The sequence below is a fragment of the Triticum urartu genome, chromosome 2A (genome assembly GCF_056163025.1).
Source record: "Triticum urartu cultivar PI428250 chromosome 2A, HENAU_Tu73, whole genome shotgun sequence".
Classification (NCBI taxonomy): Eukaryota; Viridiplantae; Streptophyta; class Magnoliopsida; order Poales; family Poaceae; genus Triticum; species Triticum urartu.
Genome location: NC_141874.1, coordinates 91,775,238 through 91,794,479, shown reverse-complemented (window position 1 = coordinate 91,794,479; position 19,242 = coordinate 91,775,238). Strand labels below are relative to the sequence as shown.

Here is a 19,242-nt window from a genome sequence, read left to right as displayed (position 1 = left end):
TCCTGCTTAGTCAATAGTCATGTATCACAGTCTGCAAGGCTAATTTTCTTAAGTAAATAAGAGTGCCAAGTTGATGAGTTAGTTAGTAAGAAGATGTACATTTAAATTCGTCAAAGAAACGCCCACTAAACAAACATTTGGTTGACTGGAAAATCATCATAATATATGCCTTTTTAATTAATAACCTTCCCTTTGCGTTGCTTAGCTCGGTATGCCTGCTTTATATAGCGTCTGGAGACCAAGCATGGAAGCCCCAACTGACAAGCAGCAAGCAACCAAGTATGAGAACACCTCATGGAGCGCTCCTCTTGCTCTTCATTGTGGCGTGCCTCCGCGGTGCTTACTCCGGCGGCGGCTGGAGCCGCTTCACCTCCATAATCAGCTTTGGGGACTCCTACGCCGACACGGGTAACTTGATCATGTGGGCTGATCCCGTCCTTCCGGGTCTACTACTCAAGAACCTCCCCTACGGCGAGACCTTCTTCGGCCACCCCACCGGGCGTGCCACCGACGGCCGCCTGGTGCTGGACTTCATCGGTAACTACAAATGCACTGCCAGACTTTGTCAACTACTCCTGTCTACAAGTCAATCTTTTGCTGATTCTGACCAATAAACTTCATTGTTCAGCCGAGGCTTTGGGTCTGCCTTCTATGCCGCCGTACCTCGCCAGGGGAAGCAACTTCTCCGCCGGAGTGAACTTCGCCGTGGTAGGAGCGCCGGCTCTGAACTTGACGTACCTGCAGGGACTGAACTTGACAGTGAATCCTCCTATTAACAGCTCCCTCCACGACCAGCTCGTGTGGTTCCAGAAACTCAAGCCTTCGCTCTGCAATGGTAGGTGATCTTCACAAAGGAAAGTGATTACGCCTAAGTAATTTACCTCCTCATGCATACATGGATGCCGTGTGCAGGACAAGGTACTGACTGCTTTGGGAGCTCCCTGTTTGTCATGGGAGAGTTTGGAGGAAATGACTACATAAGCTTCCTTCTGTCCAACAGAACAGTTGAACAAGCCAGACCTTATGTTCCTCAAATTGTCGACAGCATTTCCAGAGGCCTAGAGGTACTATGTTCCCTTTTGACTTTTTGTATTCTCCAACTTTATCTTATAGACATATATATACTGGTTGCATGATTGCATCACGCCGACCGTTAACATATCCAAATCATTTTGAAATTTTGTTCTTGATTATGTGGCTAAGATCGATGGACTATTGACTTCTTCTTACAATATTAAAGTATATCTAGTGATGAATCTAATGAAAAACTAACATGATGTTGTAGATATTGGTGTATTTTTGTATGGACTTGGTCGGACTTAAAGATGTTTAATTTAGCACGGATCTAAAACTTCAAGTACTATTTTGAAACGGAGGGAATATTTGCTACGATGTGTATTCTGAATCATTTGGATCCAAGCACTGCATTCGTCAATATATATAAACCGAGACTTTGACAATCCTCTGTAGAGACTAGTTCAACATGGCGCCAAGTACATCGTTGTGGCAGACATCTTCCCGATTGGCTGCCTACCAGCAGCGCTCACAAAGCTCGCTAGCCCAAACAAGGTGGAGTATGATCGGCACGGATGCCTGAAGAGTGTTAACAGGTTGGGCCGCTACCACAACTCTCTCCTTCGTCAACAGATCAAGATGCTCCGGTACAAGTACCCACATACTAAGATCATTGCCGCCGAATACTACAAACCCTTCCTTGCATTTTTAGATATGCCGGGAGATTTTGGTGAGCTAGTCATTTATGATAAATTTTAGTCTTCTACAGTTCAAAACTAAAGTAGCACCATAAGAACAAATATGTAACCTTTTAATCTCCTCATGGCATATTGCAGGACTGAATAGCAGCACAACCCTCCTCACCTGTTGTGGTGCAGGAGGCCCTCCTTATAACTACGACTTCAACGCAGGATGCGGCCTGCCGGATGTGAAGGCGTGTGCAGATACATCTCAGGCGCTTCAGTGGGATGGTTTCCACCTCACGGAATCCGCCTACAGAGCCATTGCTGATGGATGGCTCCATGGCCCATACGCGGATCCACCGATATTGCACATTGCACGCTAGTACACCCATAGTGTGTCTCTTATTCGCCTAAAACGGCATGTGTACTAGAGTTAAAAATTCAGATCCGCGGGCATGGGTAAATTTCTGTCTATGTATGTATCTGGCTTGAAGCAATCATCCATTTAACTAAACTAGCAGGGAAATCTGTGTGTTTGTGTGGTTAAACTTAATACATATTTTTCTACATGTCGTTTTCTATTTTTCCCGCACTCACTGATACAAAATTTCAACAACATTATTTTCCATGCGAATATGCTCATATAAAATTATATAGAATAGAATAATGTTGAAAAAAGTAGTGACAAATATAAGTATATTATTTTCACTTAAAACAACATAAACTTTATATATTAAGAAAATCTCTCCCTCTCTCTCTCTCTCTCTCTCTCTCTCTCTCTCTCTCTCTCTCTCTCTCTCCGTTTTTGAAAACAAAACCTATAAATTTTGTTTAAAGTCAAATGGTGCCAAGTTTGAACAAGTTTATAGAAAAACTATCAATAGATATGATACCAGGTTAATATAATGAGAAACATATATAATATATATTTAGTACTCCCTTTGTCCCGTAATTTAAAGACAAGATTTTCTATCAATAAATATGATACCAAGTTAATAGTTCGCATTGCTTTTCATGAAAGCCAAACTTTACAAACCTTGACCAAGTTTAAAGACAAGATTTTCTATATATAAAATACCAAACATATACAATTTAAGTATATTTCATGATGAATCTAACGGTAGTAATTTGGTATTCTAGATGTTAATAAATATTTATCTAACCTTGACCAAAGTTTACAAGGTTTGATTTTAAGAAAAATAAAATCTAATACACACTATGTATTGGGACGGAGAGAGTATTTTAGTTGTTGAAGGTTTTTCCTACAAACATGGTCAAACTATCCACCGGCTGACTTTAAAAAATAACAGGCCTTCTTTAATTTCAAGATGGACGGAGAATCTCACTTGCCCTTCTATCACAACATAGTTATAATAATAAATGAGACCAAGTCACATGATTGAGGAGTAGATATATAGTCAGTCATCATCTGGGTTCAGGACTTCAGGCCCATTTGAATTTAAACTAGTAGATCGCCAGGGAATCTCCTTTGTATTGACTAGAAAGAGAATGTTCCCTCAAAAAAATAATAGAAAGAAAAGGTGATTATCAAATTGTCATACTTATACCATTTGATTAAGTAAAATTATTATTCAGTTGTCGGTTCTAACTAGCAATAATTTTGCTTGTAATACACCTATACAATATTATATTTATGTATATAATTGCAATGCAAATATAATAGTATCGGAGGAAAATCCCTGTATTTTTTTGATACATTTCTAGTCAAAACTTTAAAACCCTGACTACATGCTTAACCATATGTGCCTTATATTTCCAGATCAAGTGACTTAGTTTTTAAAAATATATTTTTCATTTATTCGGTTGATACAAATTACATATATTTCTTTTGATAATTTGCCTTATATTTCCGTATGACATGAATACGATGGCTTTTGTTGATTAGTTGATGATATCCACAACACAATCTTAACGCAATCAAGGCGGGTCCAGGATGCCACCAAGATCGCCACAAGAGGAACCCTGACGGTCGAGGAACCAGCCAACCAATCTTCGCCGGAGTTCCACCGGCAATTCCTCGACGGCTCCCCCGGCCGGCAAGCCACCTCCAGCTCTGATCCTGTCAAGATGCTCGCGTACCCGGTGCTGATTCACCTCGACCGCGTCTACGACTACACCGTGCAGCCGGCCTCAAGTGACGAGAATCTTCGCAGCTACAACAGCAACATCAGCGGGCTACCCTCGGAGTCTTCGTCGACGCAAGATCGCTGCATCAAGTGGCACTACCGCTGGAACCTGTACTATGAAGATGGCACCTTCCCTCCTCGCCGAGGCCCCATCCACTCACGCCTCAGCTTTGGTGGTGGTGGAGGCTTCGATGATCCCTCTGGTGGCGCCGCCGCTGATCCAAACCACCGGAGACACATCGGATGAGACGGTGGCCATAGGAAGAGGGGTGGCGTCGATGGAGGAAGCAGCAGCTCTGCCATGCATGGCCGCAACGGAGATCCACAGATTTTCCGACGCCGTCAAGCTACCGTCTTTGAAGCTAACGGAGGCACAAGTAGTGGCTCTGAACCCGCTACTGCTGCGAAGCCGGTGGAGATTCGAATCTGTGATAAAGATGCTGAGGATCAGCTGGCTTTGGTTGGCCCCAATCCACCAATAAAAGCACCGCTGACCAAGGTCCTTGCTGACAACCCGACAGAGGAAACCTTAGCACTCGACCTAGTGCTTTCGGAAGTGCACCAGCGGCCAGCTTCCTTCCTCATGTCTCCTGGCGAGCTGCAGGCTGAAGGTGGGCAAGGCGTGCAGATTATGGGCGAGATGCGGTCTGAGGACAAGCTGTGCATGCAGGATGCGGACCCCCTGTCGCCTCCCTTGCATGCGCCGCTGCATGGCAAGGACGTTGTGGATGTGGCCCCCCACGGGCACGCTCTCAGCGTTGGGGCCACCCTCGGTATGGCCGAGCGAGAGGGCGACCCGCCTACTCTCTTGCTCGGCCCGAGCGACGACGGCCCCAGGATGGGGCTGTTAACCGGCCCAATGCTAGATCTGGCCACGCCCTTGAGGGGCCCCTCTCCAAGACACCAGGCCCAGGACGCCACCCCGCTTGGGCCTCTCTCTAGCCTGCCTTCCAGCTCGGTTGGTGACCAAGACAGCAGTAGCAACATCCAGATCGAGACCTTCCTCAACAACTGCTCTGCCCCAATCCCGGCTCCGCTCCTCCCATCCCCCGTTCCACTGCTGCACAAGCCACATGTCTCCGACCGCCCCCCAGCAACAGGGAGCACAAGATCCAGTGGAAGGCTAGCTGCTAAGCCAACCAGGCAGCTTTCCTCCATGGATAAAGCGTTGCACGTCCTGAAGAAGAAGGAGGGGATCGCTGCGGCCACTGACACCGAAGAGGATGTGATGGACAAGCTCAAGAACATCTGCAAGAAACCCCTCCCCTCGGGCTTCATTACGGCTGTCTCCTCCCTGATTTCCGCCTCCGGTCCGCCTCAGGGCGGCGCTCCGAGGGTGCCTAGCCTGCCGGGGATTGAGTCGGCCTGACAGTCGTTCCTTGATGTTGTACTGCTGTTCTATACTAGTTTCCAATGTTAGTCTGCTTCTTCAGCTCTATTCAGTTGTTCTACTTGCTGCTTGTAGCTGTTACCAGTTTACCTGCTGGCCGGGACTGGGTCCAATCTGTTCTAGAGTTGGACATGGCTGTGTTTTTTAGTTTGTGCCCCTGTACTGGGGAATTCCTCTCAATTGTCGACTGTTGCCCTCAGTTTTCTTTATGGAGTACAACATACTAAATTGGAATGTGCGCGGTCTCCACAACCCTGCTAAGCGAAGAGCTATCCTCATGTTCCTCGCTGAGCACCAATGCAACATCATCTGTCTTCAGGAAGTAAAAATGCAGACCATCTCAGCAGCTTTCATTGTCGAAACACTGGGGGTCCGTTTCTGTGACAACTTTATTTACAAACCAGCTAATGGCTCTAGAGGGGGAATCCTGATTGCCTGCTCGGCTGACATTGCAATCACTCATGACCCCCTTGCTGATGGGCCTAACTCCATTACTGGGCAGATTATGGACAGGAGCAACAATGACAGATGGACCATCTCAGCTGTGTACGGACCCCAAGATGATGCAGCCAAGGTCCTTTTCATTGATGAACTCAAGGGACTCAAGAAGTTTGCTCTACCATGCTGGATGGTCCTTGGAGATTTTAACCTGATCAAGAAAGCGGAGGACGAAAATAATGGGAACATAAACCTGCAGATGATGGGAAGGTTCAAGAGTGTTGTTGATGAGCTGGAGCTAATTGATTACCCTCTCCTGGGCAGAAAATTCACTTGGTCCAATGAGCGTGACATTGTCACCCTGACTAAGATCGACAGGATCTTGGTCTCCAAAGATTGGGACCTTAAATTCCCAAATTACCAGCTCACCCCTGCATCCTCTTCAATCTCTGATCATTGCCCCCTGCTACTAAAGCCAATGCATCAGCGCCACTTCAAAGGGTTCCGATTTGAATCCTATTGGCTGAAAAAGACAATTTTGTGAATACTGTTAATAAGGCTTGGGCGAAGCCAGTTGTTTCATCTGACGCAATTAGGGTCCTTCATACAAGACTGTCAAGAACTGCAAGGGCTCTGAAGAAGTGGGATAGAATGGAGACCAAGAGAGCAAGGGCTCTCTACAATGTGGCCACTGAGCTGATTTTCCTTTTAGACCTGGCACAAGAGGAGAGGCAGTTAACTGATGAAGAAAACACTCTTAGAAAGATGCTCAAGCTAAAGCTTCTGGGGTTTGCTGCTGTGGAAAGAATGCGGTGGCGCCAGCGCTCACGGTTAACAAGGATCCGTGTTGGAAACGCCAATACTAAGCTCTTTCATCTATGGGCAAATGGGAGGAGGAGGAGGAAGAATCACATACCTACCCTTCAGGGGCCTTCCGGCATGGTCCACGAGCACACTGAGAAGGCCAAAATTCTGCTTGATCACTTCAAGTCGCTAATGGGGAAGGCACAACATCGCAGCCATGCAATAAACTGGAACTTTTTGGAAATGCCCACACTCAACCTCCAGCACCTTGAGGGCAGCTTCACTATGGATGAGCTTAAAACTGCAGTTTTTGAGATGCACGCCGAAAAAGCTCCAGGTCCTGATGGTTTTATTGGTGGCTTCTTCAAAAAATGTTGGAGCATAACTAAAGATGATCTGTTGATGGCCATAAACCAGCTCCATAGCCTTCGAGGAGATAATTGGCACCTTCTGAACACGGCACACATCGTGCTTGCCGAAGAAGGACGGCGCTGCACTCGCGTCCGAGTTCAGGCCAATCAGTCTGATGCACAGCATTGGGAAGATCACTTGTAAAATTCTGGCAAATCGTCTCGCCCCGGAGCTCCCAAAATGATTTCTGCCAGCCAGAGTGCCTTCATCAAGGGCCGTAGTATCCAGGACAACTTCCTATATGTGCAGAATGCAATAAAGGAAGCTCACTCCAAAAGGCTTCCACTAGTCTTCCTAAAATTGGATATTGCCAAAGCGTTCGACTCGGTGCATTGGGGATATTTGTTTGATGTCATGAGAGGATTTGGGTTTAGCCAACGCTGGATGGATCTGATGGCGATCATGCTGTCCTCCTCCTCCTCTCGTGTCATGCTCAACGGCAGCCCCGGAGATCCATTCTACCATCACCAGGGGTTGAGGCAAGGCGATCCACTCTCCCCCATGTTGTTCATACTTGCTATGGAGCCGCTGCAGCGTATGTTCTCGAAAGCCACAGATATTGGAATTTTATCACCCATAAGGCAAAAATCAGTGGGGATTAGGACCAGCCTATATGCCGACGACGCTGCCCTGTTCATAAACCCCATTAGAAGAGAAGTTGAAGCCGCGCAGAAGATCCTGATAAGGTTTGGGGAGATCTCAGGTTTAATGATCAATCTTGGCAAGTGTGTTGCATACAAAATAAGATGCACAGACCCTGAGCACGCAGAGATTCTAATGGAGTTTGGAGGTGCTGAAGGAAACCTACCCTGTCGATACCTGGGTTTGCCCCTAAACACTAGGAAGCCAAGAAGGGCTGAAATTCAGCCGATTCTGGACAAAGCCAGTGCAAGAATTAAACCATGGAAGGGCAAACTCATGAATAGAGCAGGGAGGTTGGATTTGGTAAACTCTGTTTTGACGGCCATCGCAACCTATTACCTGACTTGCTTTGCTGCGGACAAGTGGGCAGTTAAAAAACTGGACAAGAGTAGAAGAAATTTTCTCTGGGCTGGAGAAGAGGAGGCACATGGAGGAAAATGTATGGTCAACTGGAAACAATGTTGTTCGCCAAAAAAAATTTGGAGGCCTAGGGATCAAAGACATTGCCCTCTTTAGCAGATCGCTACGTCTTCGGTGGCTTTGGTATGAGTGGGACTCACTGCAACGTCCATGGAAAGGAACTCCAGTACCATGTGACCAAATAGATAGAAAACTCTTTGCGGCTTGCACAGAGATTACCATTGGTAATGGACAAGCTGCACTTTTTTGGCATGATAGATGGCTGCTGGGTAATGCCCCTAAAGATATTGCACCAGAGCTCTTCTCATTGGCCTGGAGAAAAAATTTGAAGGTGGCTGAGGCTCTTGCTGGGGAAAGATGGATGCGCGGAATCCAAAGAATGTCAACAGAGACCCAAATCTTACAGTCCATAAAGCTTTGGGAATTGATGCAGACAATACAACTTTCAACCTCCCATGACTCAATAGTCTGGAAGCGCTCCAACAATGGAAACTACACCGCTAAATCTGCTTATGAAGCTCAATTCATTGGCCGAATCCCACAACAGCAGCTAGAAGTGGTTTGGAAGGCAAAGACCGAAGGGAAAGTTAAATTCTACATTTGGCTCCTGCTTCAAAACAGAAATTGGACAACAGACAGGCTTGCACGCCGAGAGTGGCCTCATAATCCTATCTGCCCCCTCTGCGACCAAGCGCCGGAAACTGCGCTACACCTCCTTCTCCGTTGTCCGTATGCCAAGGAACTCTGGTTCTCTGCTAGAAGTATTCACCAGCGCATGGCTGATATTGCTCTTACTGCAACCTCCATCAATATGTGGTGGCGCAAGCTGAATTCAGTTGGGCCCAAGAAAATCAAGAGAACCCAGGTTAGGTTTGCGATGTATATGGCCTGGAACTTATGGAAGGAACGAAATCGCCGTGTCTTCCAGGCCACTAGTACACAACCTCCAGTTTTGTTGCAAATGGTTAAAGATGATGTCGGCCTCTTGGAGGAGGCCTTTCGGGAATAATCCCATGTAATCCTTGGGGCTGATCACTCCCATGTACATTTGTTTCTCTCCTCTATAATGCAATGGCAGAGCTCCTGCCCTTTCGGGTCAAAAAACTTCTGTGAGCTGTGCATTCTTATTCTAATACTACAACAAACCTGATGGCAAACATGTAAGGATTGTTTTCACGTCTGGTCGTACGTTAGAACTAGGATCCACTAGATAATTAGTGCATGAGATTATTTAGCCTAATGTGTCTGAATGTTGTAGCCTCTTGGCCTCTTGTTTTAGTACTAGCGGCGAAGAAGCGTGGCGCACGCCGCGCCCGTGACTGATTTCATCTGTTATTTTCCAAAATAAGCAGGAAAACAACATGTATTACTCCAGAAAATAAAATAAAAAGAAGAACACACTAACTGATTGAACAAATTAAGTAAACCGGCTGGCCTATTAATTTTTTTCATAAGCACATATTTTCCCCCTTCGTAAGAAAAAAATGTGATGGACGCGGTAGCATTATGCATTTGGATTCATTCTCATATGGCCTATTTGATCAACAGTGAGATCGAACGGGATTGTTACCAACGCGTAGACCCTATAGTAGGTAAATATTTCTTGTCCAGTTTGTGCATCTTTTTCACCTACATTTCATATCCAGATCCTACTCGGCACTCTTTCATTCTCTCTCAACCATGGATTTATTTAATAAAAAAATCAAATTTAAAATTTTGTAAGTAGTTTAAACCCCAAAACTGTCATGGCGTAAAAATGAATAGTAATTGGTGGAGAGCTTATTTTAACGCAATATCTGTGAATGGCTAATCTGGTAATAGGACGTTCAACCAAATGCGGGTGCATATTCAGTCGTGTTAACGATATTACTATCAAGTTGGTGTGGGGTGGTATATAATAGTCACATGAATGACAAATTGTGGCAAATTAACACATTTCATCATATTTTGCATTCAAGGTGTACACAATAACGACAATTTCCTCTTTTCGCACAACTCAACCCTGCTTCTATTTCTTGCTGAGCAAGTCAGACTTATGAACTAGTCTACTCCCTAGTTGTAATTTTCAATGGTATTCCACTTTCTAGGTTTTAATTTTCATCAAGGTGTCATTAATTAGCTACGTAATAAAGCAAAAAATGCTACCCATTTTCAAGGAAGACCAAAACTACAGTGGAATTATTTAAATTGTTAAATTTGTTGTCAGAGAGAGAGAGAGAGAGAGGGAGGGAGGGAGGGAGAGAGAAGGCCTGCATAGTTTTAGTGTGGGCCGGAATATAAGTTGTTCCTCACAAAGCAAAATTTATTCTAAAGAAAAGCATAGAAAATGATCACGTTTTATCGTACAAGTGTACGCCACACAATTCCTCTTTGCGTCAAAGTCGCCCTGCTTTTTTTTGCTGAGAAAGTCACTCCCCGAAATGGTCCACTTCCTAGTTGTAAATTTCCATGATACTTCACTTTGTAGTTCTAACTGTTGATAAGATGTCACTGGTTACGTAGTAATGCAAAAAGCTACTCGAAAAGGGGCCAAAACTACAATGAAATCATTTAAACTGTTACATTTGTTCTAGTCGTAAAGAGAATTTGGGTGCATAGTCACTACTCAAATCTCACAATCTACAACTCATATTTTCTTAAATAGTAAGTGCCAACTTGATGAGTCAGTTAGTAAGAAGATATACCTGTACATTCGTAGAAAATGCCCACTAAACACACATTTGGTTGACTGGAAAATCATCATATTATATGTGCATTATAATTAACCTTATCCTTGCCTTGTCAAGCACGGTATGCTTGCTTATATATAGCATTTGGAGACCAAAGCATGGAAGCCCCAACTGACAAGTAGGAGTAGGAAGCAGCGCAAGCAACCAAGTATGAGTCCACCTCACGCAGCGCTCCTCTTGCTCTTCATCCTAGCGTACTTCCGCGGTGCCTACTCCAGTGGCAGCCGGAGCCGTTTCACATCCATAATCAGCTTCGGTGACTCCTTCGCCGACACCGGTAATTTGGTCATGTGGGCTGATCCCGTCCTTCCGGGTCTAGTACTCAAGAACCTCCCCTACAGCGAGACCTTCTTCGGCCACCCCACCGGACGTGCCACCGACGGCCGCCTTGTGCTGGACTTCATCGGTAACCAGAAATGCACTACCAAACTTGTTCAACTACTGTTTGCAAAGTACCCTGCAAAGAAAAAAACTACTGTTTGCAACAACAAAAAAACTTGTTCAACTACTGTTAATCTTGCTGCCTAAAAGGAGAAAGAGAGGGAGATAGACTACATATAATTAATCGCTGCTTCATTTTGCAGCCGAAGCTCTGGGTCTGCCTTTCGTGCCGCCGTGCTCACAAAGGGGGGCATCTTCCCACTTGGCTGCGTACCCACAGTACTCACAAAGCTTGCTAGCCCAAACAAGGTGGATTACTATCGGAACGGATGCCTGAAGAGTGCGAACAGGCTGGGGCGCTACCACAACTCTCTCCTCCGCCAGCGGATCAAACTGCTCCGGCACAAGTACCCCCATGCGAAGATCATTGCCGCTGAGTACTACCGACCCGTCCTTGCATGTCTAGATATGCAGGGGCATTTTGGTGAGTTGGCCCTTCCTGATTAATTTAGTTCTTTCGCAGTTCAAAATTAAAGTAGCATCACAAGAGCAAAGATGTAACCTTTCATTCTCCCCATGGTATCTCGCAGGACTGAACAGCAACACAACCCTCCTCACCTGTTGTGGTGCCGGAGGACCTCCTTATAACTACGACTTCAACTCGGAGTGCGGGTGGCCAGGTGTGATGGCGTGTGCAGATCCATCTCAGGCCCTTCAATGGGATGGTTTCCACCTCACGGAGTCTGCCTACAGGGCCGGTGCTGATGGGTGCACTAGTAGAAAAAGGGCATTTAGTTTCGGTTCTGGAACCGGGACTAAAGGATCGGTACTAAAGCCTTCCCCTTTAGTCCCGGTTCTAAAGGATATTTTATGATTTTTTTGAATTTTTTTTTTGAATTTCAAATTTCTAAATTATTTTAATCTCTTATCTCTAATCACCCCTCATCACTGCTCAATTTAACCTTTAATCTCTAATCACCCCTCATCATTCCAAATCATCTAACTTCCCGAACGGTCACCCATCCTCTCACTACTCCAGCCTGAGCACGCTTAACTTCTGGGTTCTATTCTCCCTCATTTCCAAGTCTGTACTTGTTTTTTTCCTCACAATAGTAAGATGGCAATCCTATTAACCCTCAGGAATTTAGCTTGAGCACGAAGTCACACATTTCACTGTTTGAGTTTGAAACTATTGTTCTAAAAATCAATAATTATTTAGTAACACTAATATTTCTTGAATAAGTAGTTTGACCACAGTTTGACCATAGTTTACCAAAATTTAAAAAAACTGAAATAATTATTTAGTAACACTAATATTCTTGAATAATTATTTAGTAACACTAATACTTCTTGAATAAGTAGTTTGACCATAGTTTGACCAGATTTAACAAAAATTCAAAAAAACTGAAATTTGAGCATAACTTTTTTTCCTTTTAGAATTTGAGGATTCTAAAAATTTGCAAACAGGCCGTAGGCGGTCTCCATCGGATGCGGATTTTCGTTCTGAACATTTTGATATATTATACGTTTTTTTCCGACATCGTATGCAAAAGTTATAGCCGTTTTACATTTTCCCTACATTTTTTGAAAAACATGTCCAAATTTAAGTTTTTAAATTTTTCTAACTAGTAGATGTAGTAACATAACTACCTCTTGAAGGATTTTAAATTTTAAAGTTTCTATCATTTTCTTTTGCTTTTTACAAAACCGAAAAGGCGATGCACCGGGGGGGGGGGGTAGGATTTGAAAATTGCACCATTAGTACCGGTTCGTAGCACAAACCGGTACTAAAGGTCTCAACTCCATTATTACCGGTTCGTGCCACGAACCGGTACTAATGGGCATCGCACCCTTTAGTACCGGTTCGTGCCACAAACCGGGACTAAAGGTCTCATTTGAACCGAGAGTAATGCCTGTATGGTGCCCTCGCCGCTTGAACCGGGACTAATGCTCACATTAGTCCCGGTTCGTAATGCAACCGGGATTAATGCTCTTTTCTGGCTGGACCAAAGCTCCTTTTTCTATTAGTGGTGGCTCCATGGCCCTTACGCGGATCCACCGATAATGCATGTTGCACGCCCATAATTTCTTTCCTACTGGCCTAGGACACATGTGTACTAGAGTTGAAAATTCAGATTCACGGGCATGCATAAATTTATGTCTCTCTATGTATTGGCTTGAAGCAATTATCCATTTAACTAAACTAGCGGGACAACCCGTGCATTTGTGTCGTTGAATTTAATACATACTAGAAGGAATGCGCACATTTTGCTGCGCCGTTGGTGTTGTTGGGTTTTCGCAATCATTTTACTCTATCTGTTTCAAAATATTGTGTATTTGTTTTTTGAAAAGTCAAACCTTTTTAAGTTTGACTAGAAATTATTAGATTCATCATGAAATGAATTTCCAACTTCTTTCTATTTAGTATTGTGGATGTCGATATTTTAGGTACAAGATGACCATTTTTAATACATGATAAATATTTCTTAACTATGCAATGAACATTTCTAATGCATGATTATTTTTTGTCAAATTAACAAAATAATAATGATTTTTCCAAGTATATATTTTTATAACATTTTCAGAATATATAGAAAAAAGAACCCAAAAGGGTTTAAAACACAAGAAAAACATGTGACGAGGCTCGGAGAAAACAACTTGATGGAAGAAGCACTTGGACGTTATGGCCAGATCGTCCGTGAAGTGAAGAGCAAAGTGTCGAGCCTTGTCACGGAGGAATTCATCCATGAATATAGAGAAAGCAATGGTGACGTACATAACCTAGTTTAGGCATCCATCCATGAGCATCGGCATGCCCGGCACGGAAGGAAAGGGTCGGGCCTCAATCTCGTTAGCTGTCCATGCAATCTGTAAGACATGGCCTTCAACCAAATCACGAGTCACAACCATTGGGCCCTTACATACATGCACTCATTCACATCTCAACTTTGCTCCAAAACAATCACGTCTCAACTAGGGCGATAACAATATTTCAGTGATTTTCATGACGATATGTCCCTCAAATTATTCCGGTTATATAAGTAGTAGACAAAACCCTCAAACAAAAATATAAGCCATATACAAAAAGTAGAAAAAAAACTCAGATTTATTAACTAAGCCAACATTACAAAGAACCCTGAAAAACAGTTTAAAACCCTGGAAAATACATCAAAGTTCCTGAGGTTTTACCGTCTTCTTCGATGCATCTAGTTTTACAACAAGTCATGGACACAACCCATCTAAGAATTTTTATTTAGGTACACTAACCGAACATAAACTAGTAGGGTTAATACTTCTTACGCCCACATAATGTCCGTATTGGATGCGTCGCACGGAGTTTGTAGGGCCGCAGTGTCTCCGATCCGCCTAGCCCTGCAAGAAACTAGCGCCCCGTGGTTGTTCTTGTGGGTCGGTGGCATTGTAAGTGTGATGTCGAATGAGCCAACCCCACGCCTCATGTCCTCCGCGAGTCTATCAAGCACAAACCCTGGGACACGAATCCCGTGCCCACGGGTGATGACCGCCTGCCCCCTTGGCACCTTCCGTGGCCCAGCACAAAGCCGATGTGCAGGTCCGCTCGCAAGCAGAACATCGTGGTATGTCACCTCTACATTCGTGCCAGGTTCGATGCATTGCGTGAGCATGTGGCTCGGGGAGGCGACGCGGAGTGTGAGGTTGAAGAGTGGATCCAGCAAGGGGCGGGCGAGATCCGTGGCTGGGTCGAGTCCGGCGACGGAGTCGATGACAGCGGAGTACCACGGCTTGTTGATCATGCAGTTGATCATGACGAACCCGACAGCGGCGGCTAAGAGGCAGACTAGGATTGTGATCACGGTGAACACGCAGCAATTTGCCTTGTTGGCCATCTTTGGCGATGCCCCTTCCTTCCATTGGCACGCTTGGCTGGAGGAAGAGGCCGGGCTGGGGGTTTATATGACTTGACTTCATATAACAGTTTTGCTAAAGCACATCTAGATGTGTCATAAGTATTGCACATCTAAGGCATATGTCATTGATTTTACATTAAGATTCGTGTGAATATTTTCTTTCTTTTTTTTCTTTTTCTTTTATGCTTGATTCACTCACTTATATTTCATATAAAGAGCTGCAACGACAAGTTAGGCCCAGCTCCGCGCAAGGCTAAAATCCGTTTCAAGCAAGGTAAGTTGGTCGTATAACTTGTTTCCGAGGCGGTTACCCCTAAACTCCACGTATGCTCCAGGAAGTGTTGGAGTTGCACCTCGATCTCGTTGCCGATAGGTCAAGGTGCAGGAAAATCGAACACAATCAGCAAAACTTGTGCAATGTTTCTAGCTAGCTACAAACGGTTAAGACATGCCCGATCGTGTGTGAGATGTCAACATGGAATAAAATAGCACGCTGCCGGCTCGTCGTCGTTAGCAGGGGCCTCGCACATCTCAACCACCGCCTCCTTGTGGGTTCATCGCCGGAGGAGCCACGCTTCGCCGCCGCCACCGAAGAACACGGCCGTTGGAGCCGTGCTTGCCACACCACGGCCGCAGCCGTTGATGCCCGCCACGGTGCGCAAAGGCTGTAGCTTGCCTGCTGTGAGCAGTAGGTGAGCGTCGTCTTGCGGGGGACGTGCGTCGTGGGTCGTGTGGGGGTTCAGTTTCGCCTGATTTTCGATTTTTATGCTTGGTTCTTTGGTTGGAAAAGTATAGCAAACGAGCACGTTTTATCATACAAGTGCACCCCCAACGACAATTCCCCTTTGCATCAAAGTCAGTCTGCTTTTTTCTCTTGCTACTAAGAAAGTCAACCCGCAAAATAGTCCACTTCCTAGTTGTAATTTCCATGATATACTTCACTTTGTATTCTAATGCTCGGCAAGATGTCATTGGTTACGTAGTAATGCAAAGAAAAAAAAACGAGTACCTTTTTCCAAAAGGGTCAAACTACAATGGAATCATTTAAACTGTTACATTTGTTCTAGTCAAAGAGAGAATTTGCCTGCATAGTCAGCACTGATCAAGTCTCACAATGTACAGCTCATATTTTCTTAAATAAATAATAGGTGCCAAGTTGAAGAGTCCGTTAGTAAGAAGATATACCTGTAAATTCGTAGGAAATGCCCATCAAACATACATTTGGTTGACTGGAAAATCATCATAACATATGTGCATTTTAATTAACCTTCACTTTGCCTTGTTTATCACGGTATGCTTGCTTATACACTATATAGCATTTGGAGACCAAGCATGCATGGAAGCCCCAACTTACAAGCATCAAGCAAGCTTTGGCACAGCAGCGCAAGCAACCAAGTATGAGAACACCTCATGCAGCGTTCCTCTTCCTCTTCGTCCTGGCTTGCCTCCGCGGTGCCTACTCCGGTGGCGGCCGAAGCCGCTTCACCTCCATAATCAGCTTCGGCGACTCCTACGCCGACACGGGTAACTTGGTCATGTGGCCTGAGCCCTTCTTTCCCGGTCCTCTACCATTCGAGAACCTCCCCTACGGCCAGACCTTCTTCGGCCACCCCACCGGACGTGCCACCGACGGCCGCCTTGTGCTGGACTTCATCGGTAAACACCTATATATGCACTGCCAATCTTGGTCAACTACAGTCTAAAAGACAATCTTTGCTGATCCTGACTGAGAGAGAGGGAGAGAGAGAGAGCTTACATATATCGTTGCTTCATTTTTCAGCCGAGGCTTTGGGCCTGCCTTTCGTGCCGCCGTACCTCGCCAAGGGGAGCAACTTCTCCGCCGGAGTCAACTTCGCTGTGGCAGGAGCGCCGGCTCTGAACCTGACATACCTGCAGGGGCAAAATATGACCGTGAACCCACCGATCAACAGCTCCCTCCACGATCAGCTCGAGTGGTTCCAGAAACTCAAGCCTTCGCTCTGCAAGGGTAGGTGGCTAAACATTGGTCCCCAATCACATGGTTTTTAGAAAGCACCGTAATTATGTCCATGTGATGGCGTGTGCAGGACAAGATACGGATTGCTTCGCGAGCTCCCTATTTGTCATGGGAGAGTTTGGATCAAATGACTACAGGAATATCCTTATGTCGAACAGGACTGTTGAACAAACCTTAGTTTATGTTCCTCAAATTGTTGACGGCATCTCCAGAGGCGTAGAGGTACTACACTGTGAACACACTGGATGAAAAGTCCATTCTTCCTTTAATTCTCACAATTTGCTACTCGCTCAACATGTTTTCTTGTGACTTTAATTCTGCAACGAAAGACTTGTTTATCTTTTATATGCTGGTTGCGTCACGCAGTGATCATATCCATCATTAGGAAAATTTGTTCTTGATTATGTGGCTAGAATCAATGGAGTTCTGGCCTGTATAAATTAGAGACAAAAAGAGTCCAGTATATTAGATAACGATTTTCCAATAAGTAATTTTAGAACTAATAAATGTTGAGAAATTATTAAAACAAGTCAAGCGAGATTAGTGAAATGTGTATTTTTGGTGCTATAATAATGTAATTTGTTAAATTGTGATCCAAATTATGACCGTATTGGACAAGGTACCTTCTAGTGTTAACATAGTACGAGAGGTATAAGGATTCACGCATATGAGTACAACTTGTTTTCTTATCCTCAAGGACTCTTATTAATTGCCCTCTATATGTACCACATTTAGTCGCATGTGTCATGCCATCTTGTAGTTGTAATACTTCTCTATCATAGTGAAATTCCACCTTCCCCTGTTCGTGGATTTTCTACGCAAAAATCTGTCTCTCATCTCTAGTGTAATCTCTTTTTATCTAACATAAATCATTGGTTAAAAAAATCAATTCTAAAAATATTTATTATCAAAACAGTACTTATATAGTAACATTCTTTTCTAGATAAATTGTAGTAATATTTCAACTGCCCATTTTAAGATGCGCTGCCCACAATGTGTCCAAACTGATACCAGGATAAATTTCCTTTATCTGGAGAATACAATTTCTTTTACTAATAAGAGCCCAACAAGGTTGCAAAATCAAATTGCAACATGAAAATTTGAAACTGAAAATAATGTGAACTATTAATAAGAGGACTACCGGCTTACAGTGCTAAAAAAGGACCACTAGCTTACTGCAAGCTACTATGGGTACTGTAATATACAAAGAATGGGTGATAGGCATATTTAATTTGGTAACACTTCTATTCTTATATGTTAGTGCATGGCTCAAGCTAAACCAAGGAACTGACAAACCCTTGCAGAGACTGATCCAACAAGGTGCCAAATACATCGTTCTGGCAGACGTCTTCCCGACTGGCTGCATACCGCCAATTCTCACAATGCTCGCTAGCCCAAACAAGGTGGAGTACGATCGGCATGGATGCCTGAAGAGTGGGAACAGGCTGGGGCGCTACCAGAACTCTCTCCTCCGCCAACGGATCAAGTTGCTCCGGCACAAGTACCCACATACGAAGATCATCGCCGCTGAGTACTACCGACCTGTCCTAGCTTTTCTAGATATGCCGGCGCATTTTGGTGAGCTGATACTCCTTTCTGATTAATTTAGCTAGGTGTTCTGTAGTTCAAGATTAATGTAGTGCCACAAGAAAAGATGTGAACTTGTAATCTCCCCGTGGCATCTCGCAGGACTGAACAGCAGCACAACCCTCCTCACCTGTTGTGGTGCAGGAGGCCCTCCTTATAACTACGACTTCAACGCAGGGTGTGGCCTGCCGAGTGTGAAGGCGTGCGTAGATCCATCTCAGGCGCTTCAGTGGGATGGCTTCCACCTGACGGAGTCCGCCTACAGGGCCATTGCTGATGGGTGGCTCCATGGCCCCTACGCGGATCCACCGATAATGCATGTTGCACGTCCATAATTTGTTTCCTACTGGCTTAAAACACATGTACTAGAGTTAAAAATTCAGATCCACGGGCATGCGTAAATTTCTGTCTCTATATGTATTGGCTTGAAGCAATTATCCATTTAACTAAACTAGGGGGATAACCCGTGCATTCATGTGGTTAAATTTAATACATATTGTTGTACAAATTATTTCCTATTTTTGCCGCACTCTCCAATACTCCCATTCCAAAATATAGTCCGCCCACGCTTCCCGAGGTCCAACTTTGACCATAAATTTAACCAACGAGGTCGACTGCGACGGGAGAAAAAATTATATAATTGAAAATTTCTTTTGAATACGAATTCACTGGTATAATTTTTGCTCCCGCCGCAGTCGGTCTCATTGGTTAAA

The 19,242-nt window shown here is 44.5% G+C and overlaps 5 protein-coding genes and 1 long non-coding RNA gene across 6 annotated transcripts; all 6 read left to right on the top strand.

Moving 5' to 3' along the window:
- The first annotated feature begins 237 nt into the window (after positions 1-237).
- On the top strand, positions 238-2,266 carry LOC125541096 (GDSL esterase/lipase At1g28600). The gene is made up of 5 exons (XM_048704580.2): positions 238-537; positions 629-835; positions 913-1,064; positions 1,471-1,744; positions 1,851-2,266. The coding sequence occupies exons 1-5, from the start codon at positions 282-284 to the stop codon at positions 2,078-2,080; spliced, it is 1,119 nt and encodes a 372-aa protein (XP_048560537.2). The 5' UTR covers positions 238-281; the 3' UTR covers positions 2,081-2,266.
- Positions 2,267-5,562: 3,296 nt separating this feature from the next.
- LOC147984000 (uncharacterized) lies at positions 5,563-6,216 on the top strand. The gene has a single exon (XM_087540947.1). The coding sequence runs from the start codon at positions 5,563-5,565 to the stop codon at positions 6,214-6,216; it is 654 nt and encodes a 217-aa protein (XP_087397073.1).
- A 107-nt stretch (positions 6,217-6,323) lies between these two features.
- LOC147983999 (uncharacterized) lies at positions 6,324-7,031 on the top strand. Its single transcript, XM_087540946.1, has one exon. The coding sequence runs from the start codon at positions 6,324-6,326 to the stop codon at positions 7,029-7,031; it is 708 nt and encodes a 235-aa protein (XP_087397072.1).
- A 36-nt stretch (positions 7,032-7,067) lies between these two features.
- Positions 7,068-8,958, top strand: LOC147983998 (uncharacterized). Its single transcript, XM_087540945.1, has 2 exons — positions 7,068-7,573; positions 8,208-8,958. The coding sequence occupies exons 1-2, from the start codon at positions 7,068-7,070 to the stop codon at positions 8,956-8,958; spliced, it is 1,257 nt and encodes a 418-aa protein (XP_087397071.1).
- A 1,844-nt stretch (positions 8,959-10,802) lies between these two features.
- On the top strand, positions 10,803-13,358 carry LOC125541095 (uncharacterized). Its single transcript, XR_007297436.2, has 3 exons — positions 10,803-11,084; positions 11,263-11,543; positions 11,650-13,358. It is a non-coding gene; the product is annotated as an uncharacterized LOC125541095 (long non-coding RNA).
- A 2,912-nt stretch (positions 13,359-16,270) lies between these two features.
- Positions 16,271-18,963, top strand: LOC125541094 (GDSL esterase/lipase At1g28600-like). Its single transcript, XM_048704579.2, has 5 exons — positions 16,271-16,602; positions 16,727-16,933; positions 17,013-17,164; positions 18,247-18,520; positions 18,632-18,963. The coding sequence occupies exons 1-5, from the start codon at positions 16,344-16,346 to the stop codon at positions 18,862-18,864; spliced, it is 1,125 nt and encodes a 374-aa protein (XP_048560536.2). The 5' UTR covers positions 16,271-16,343; the 3' UTR covers positions 18,865-18,963.
- The last annotated feature ends 279 nt before the right edge of the window (positions 18,964-19,242 follow it).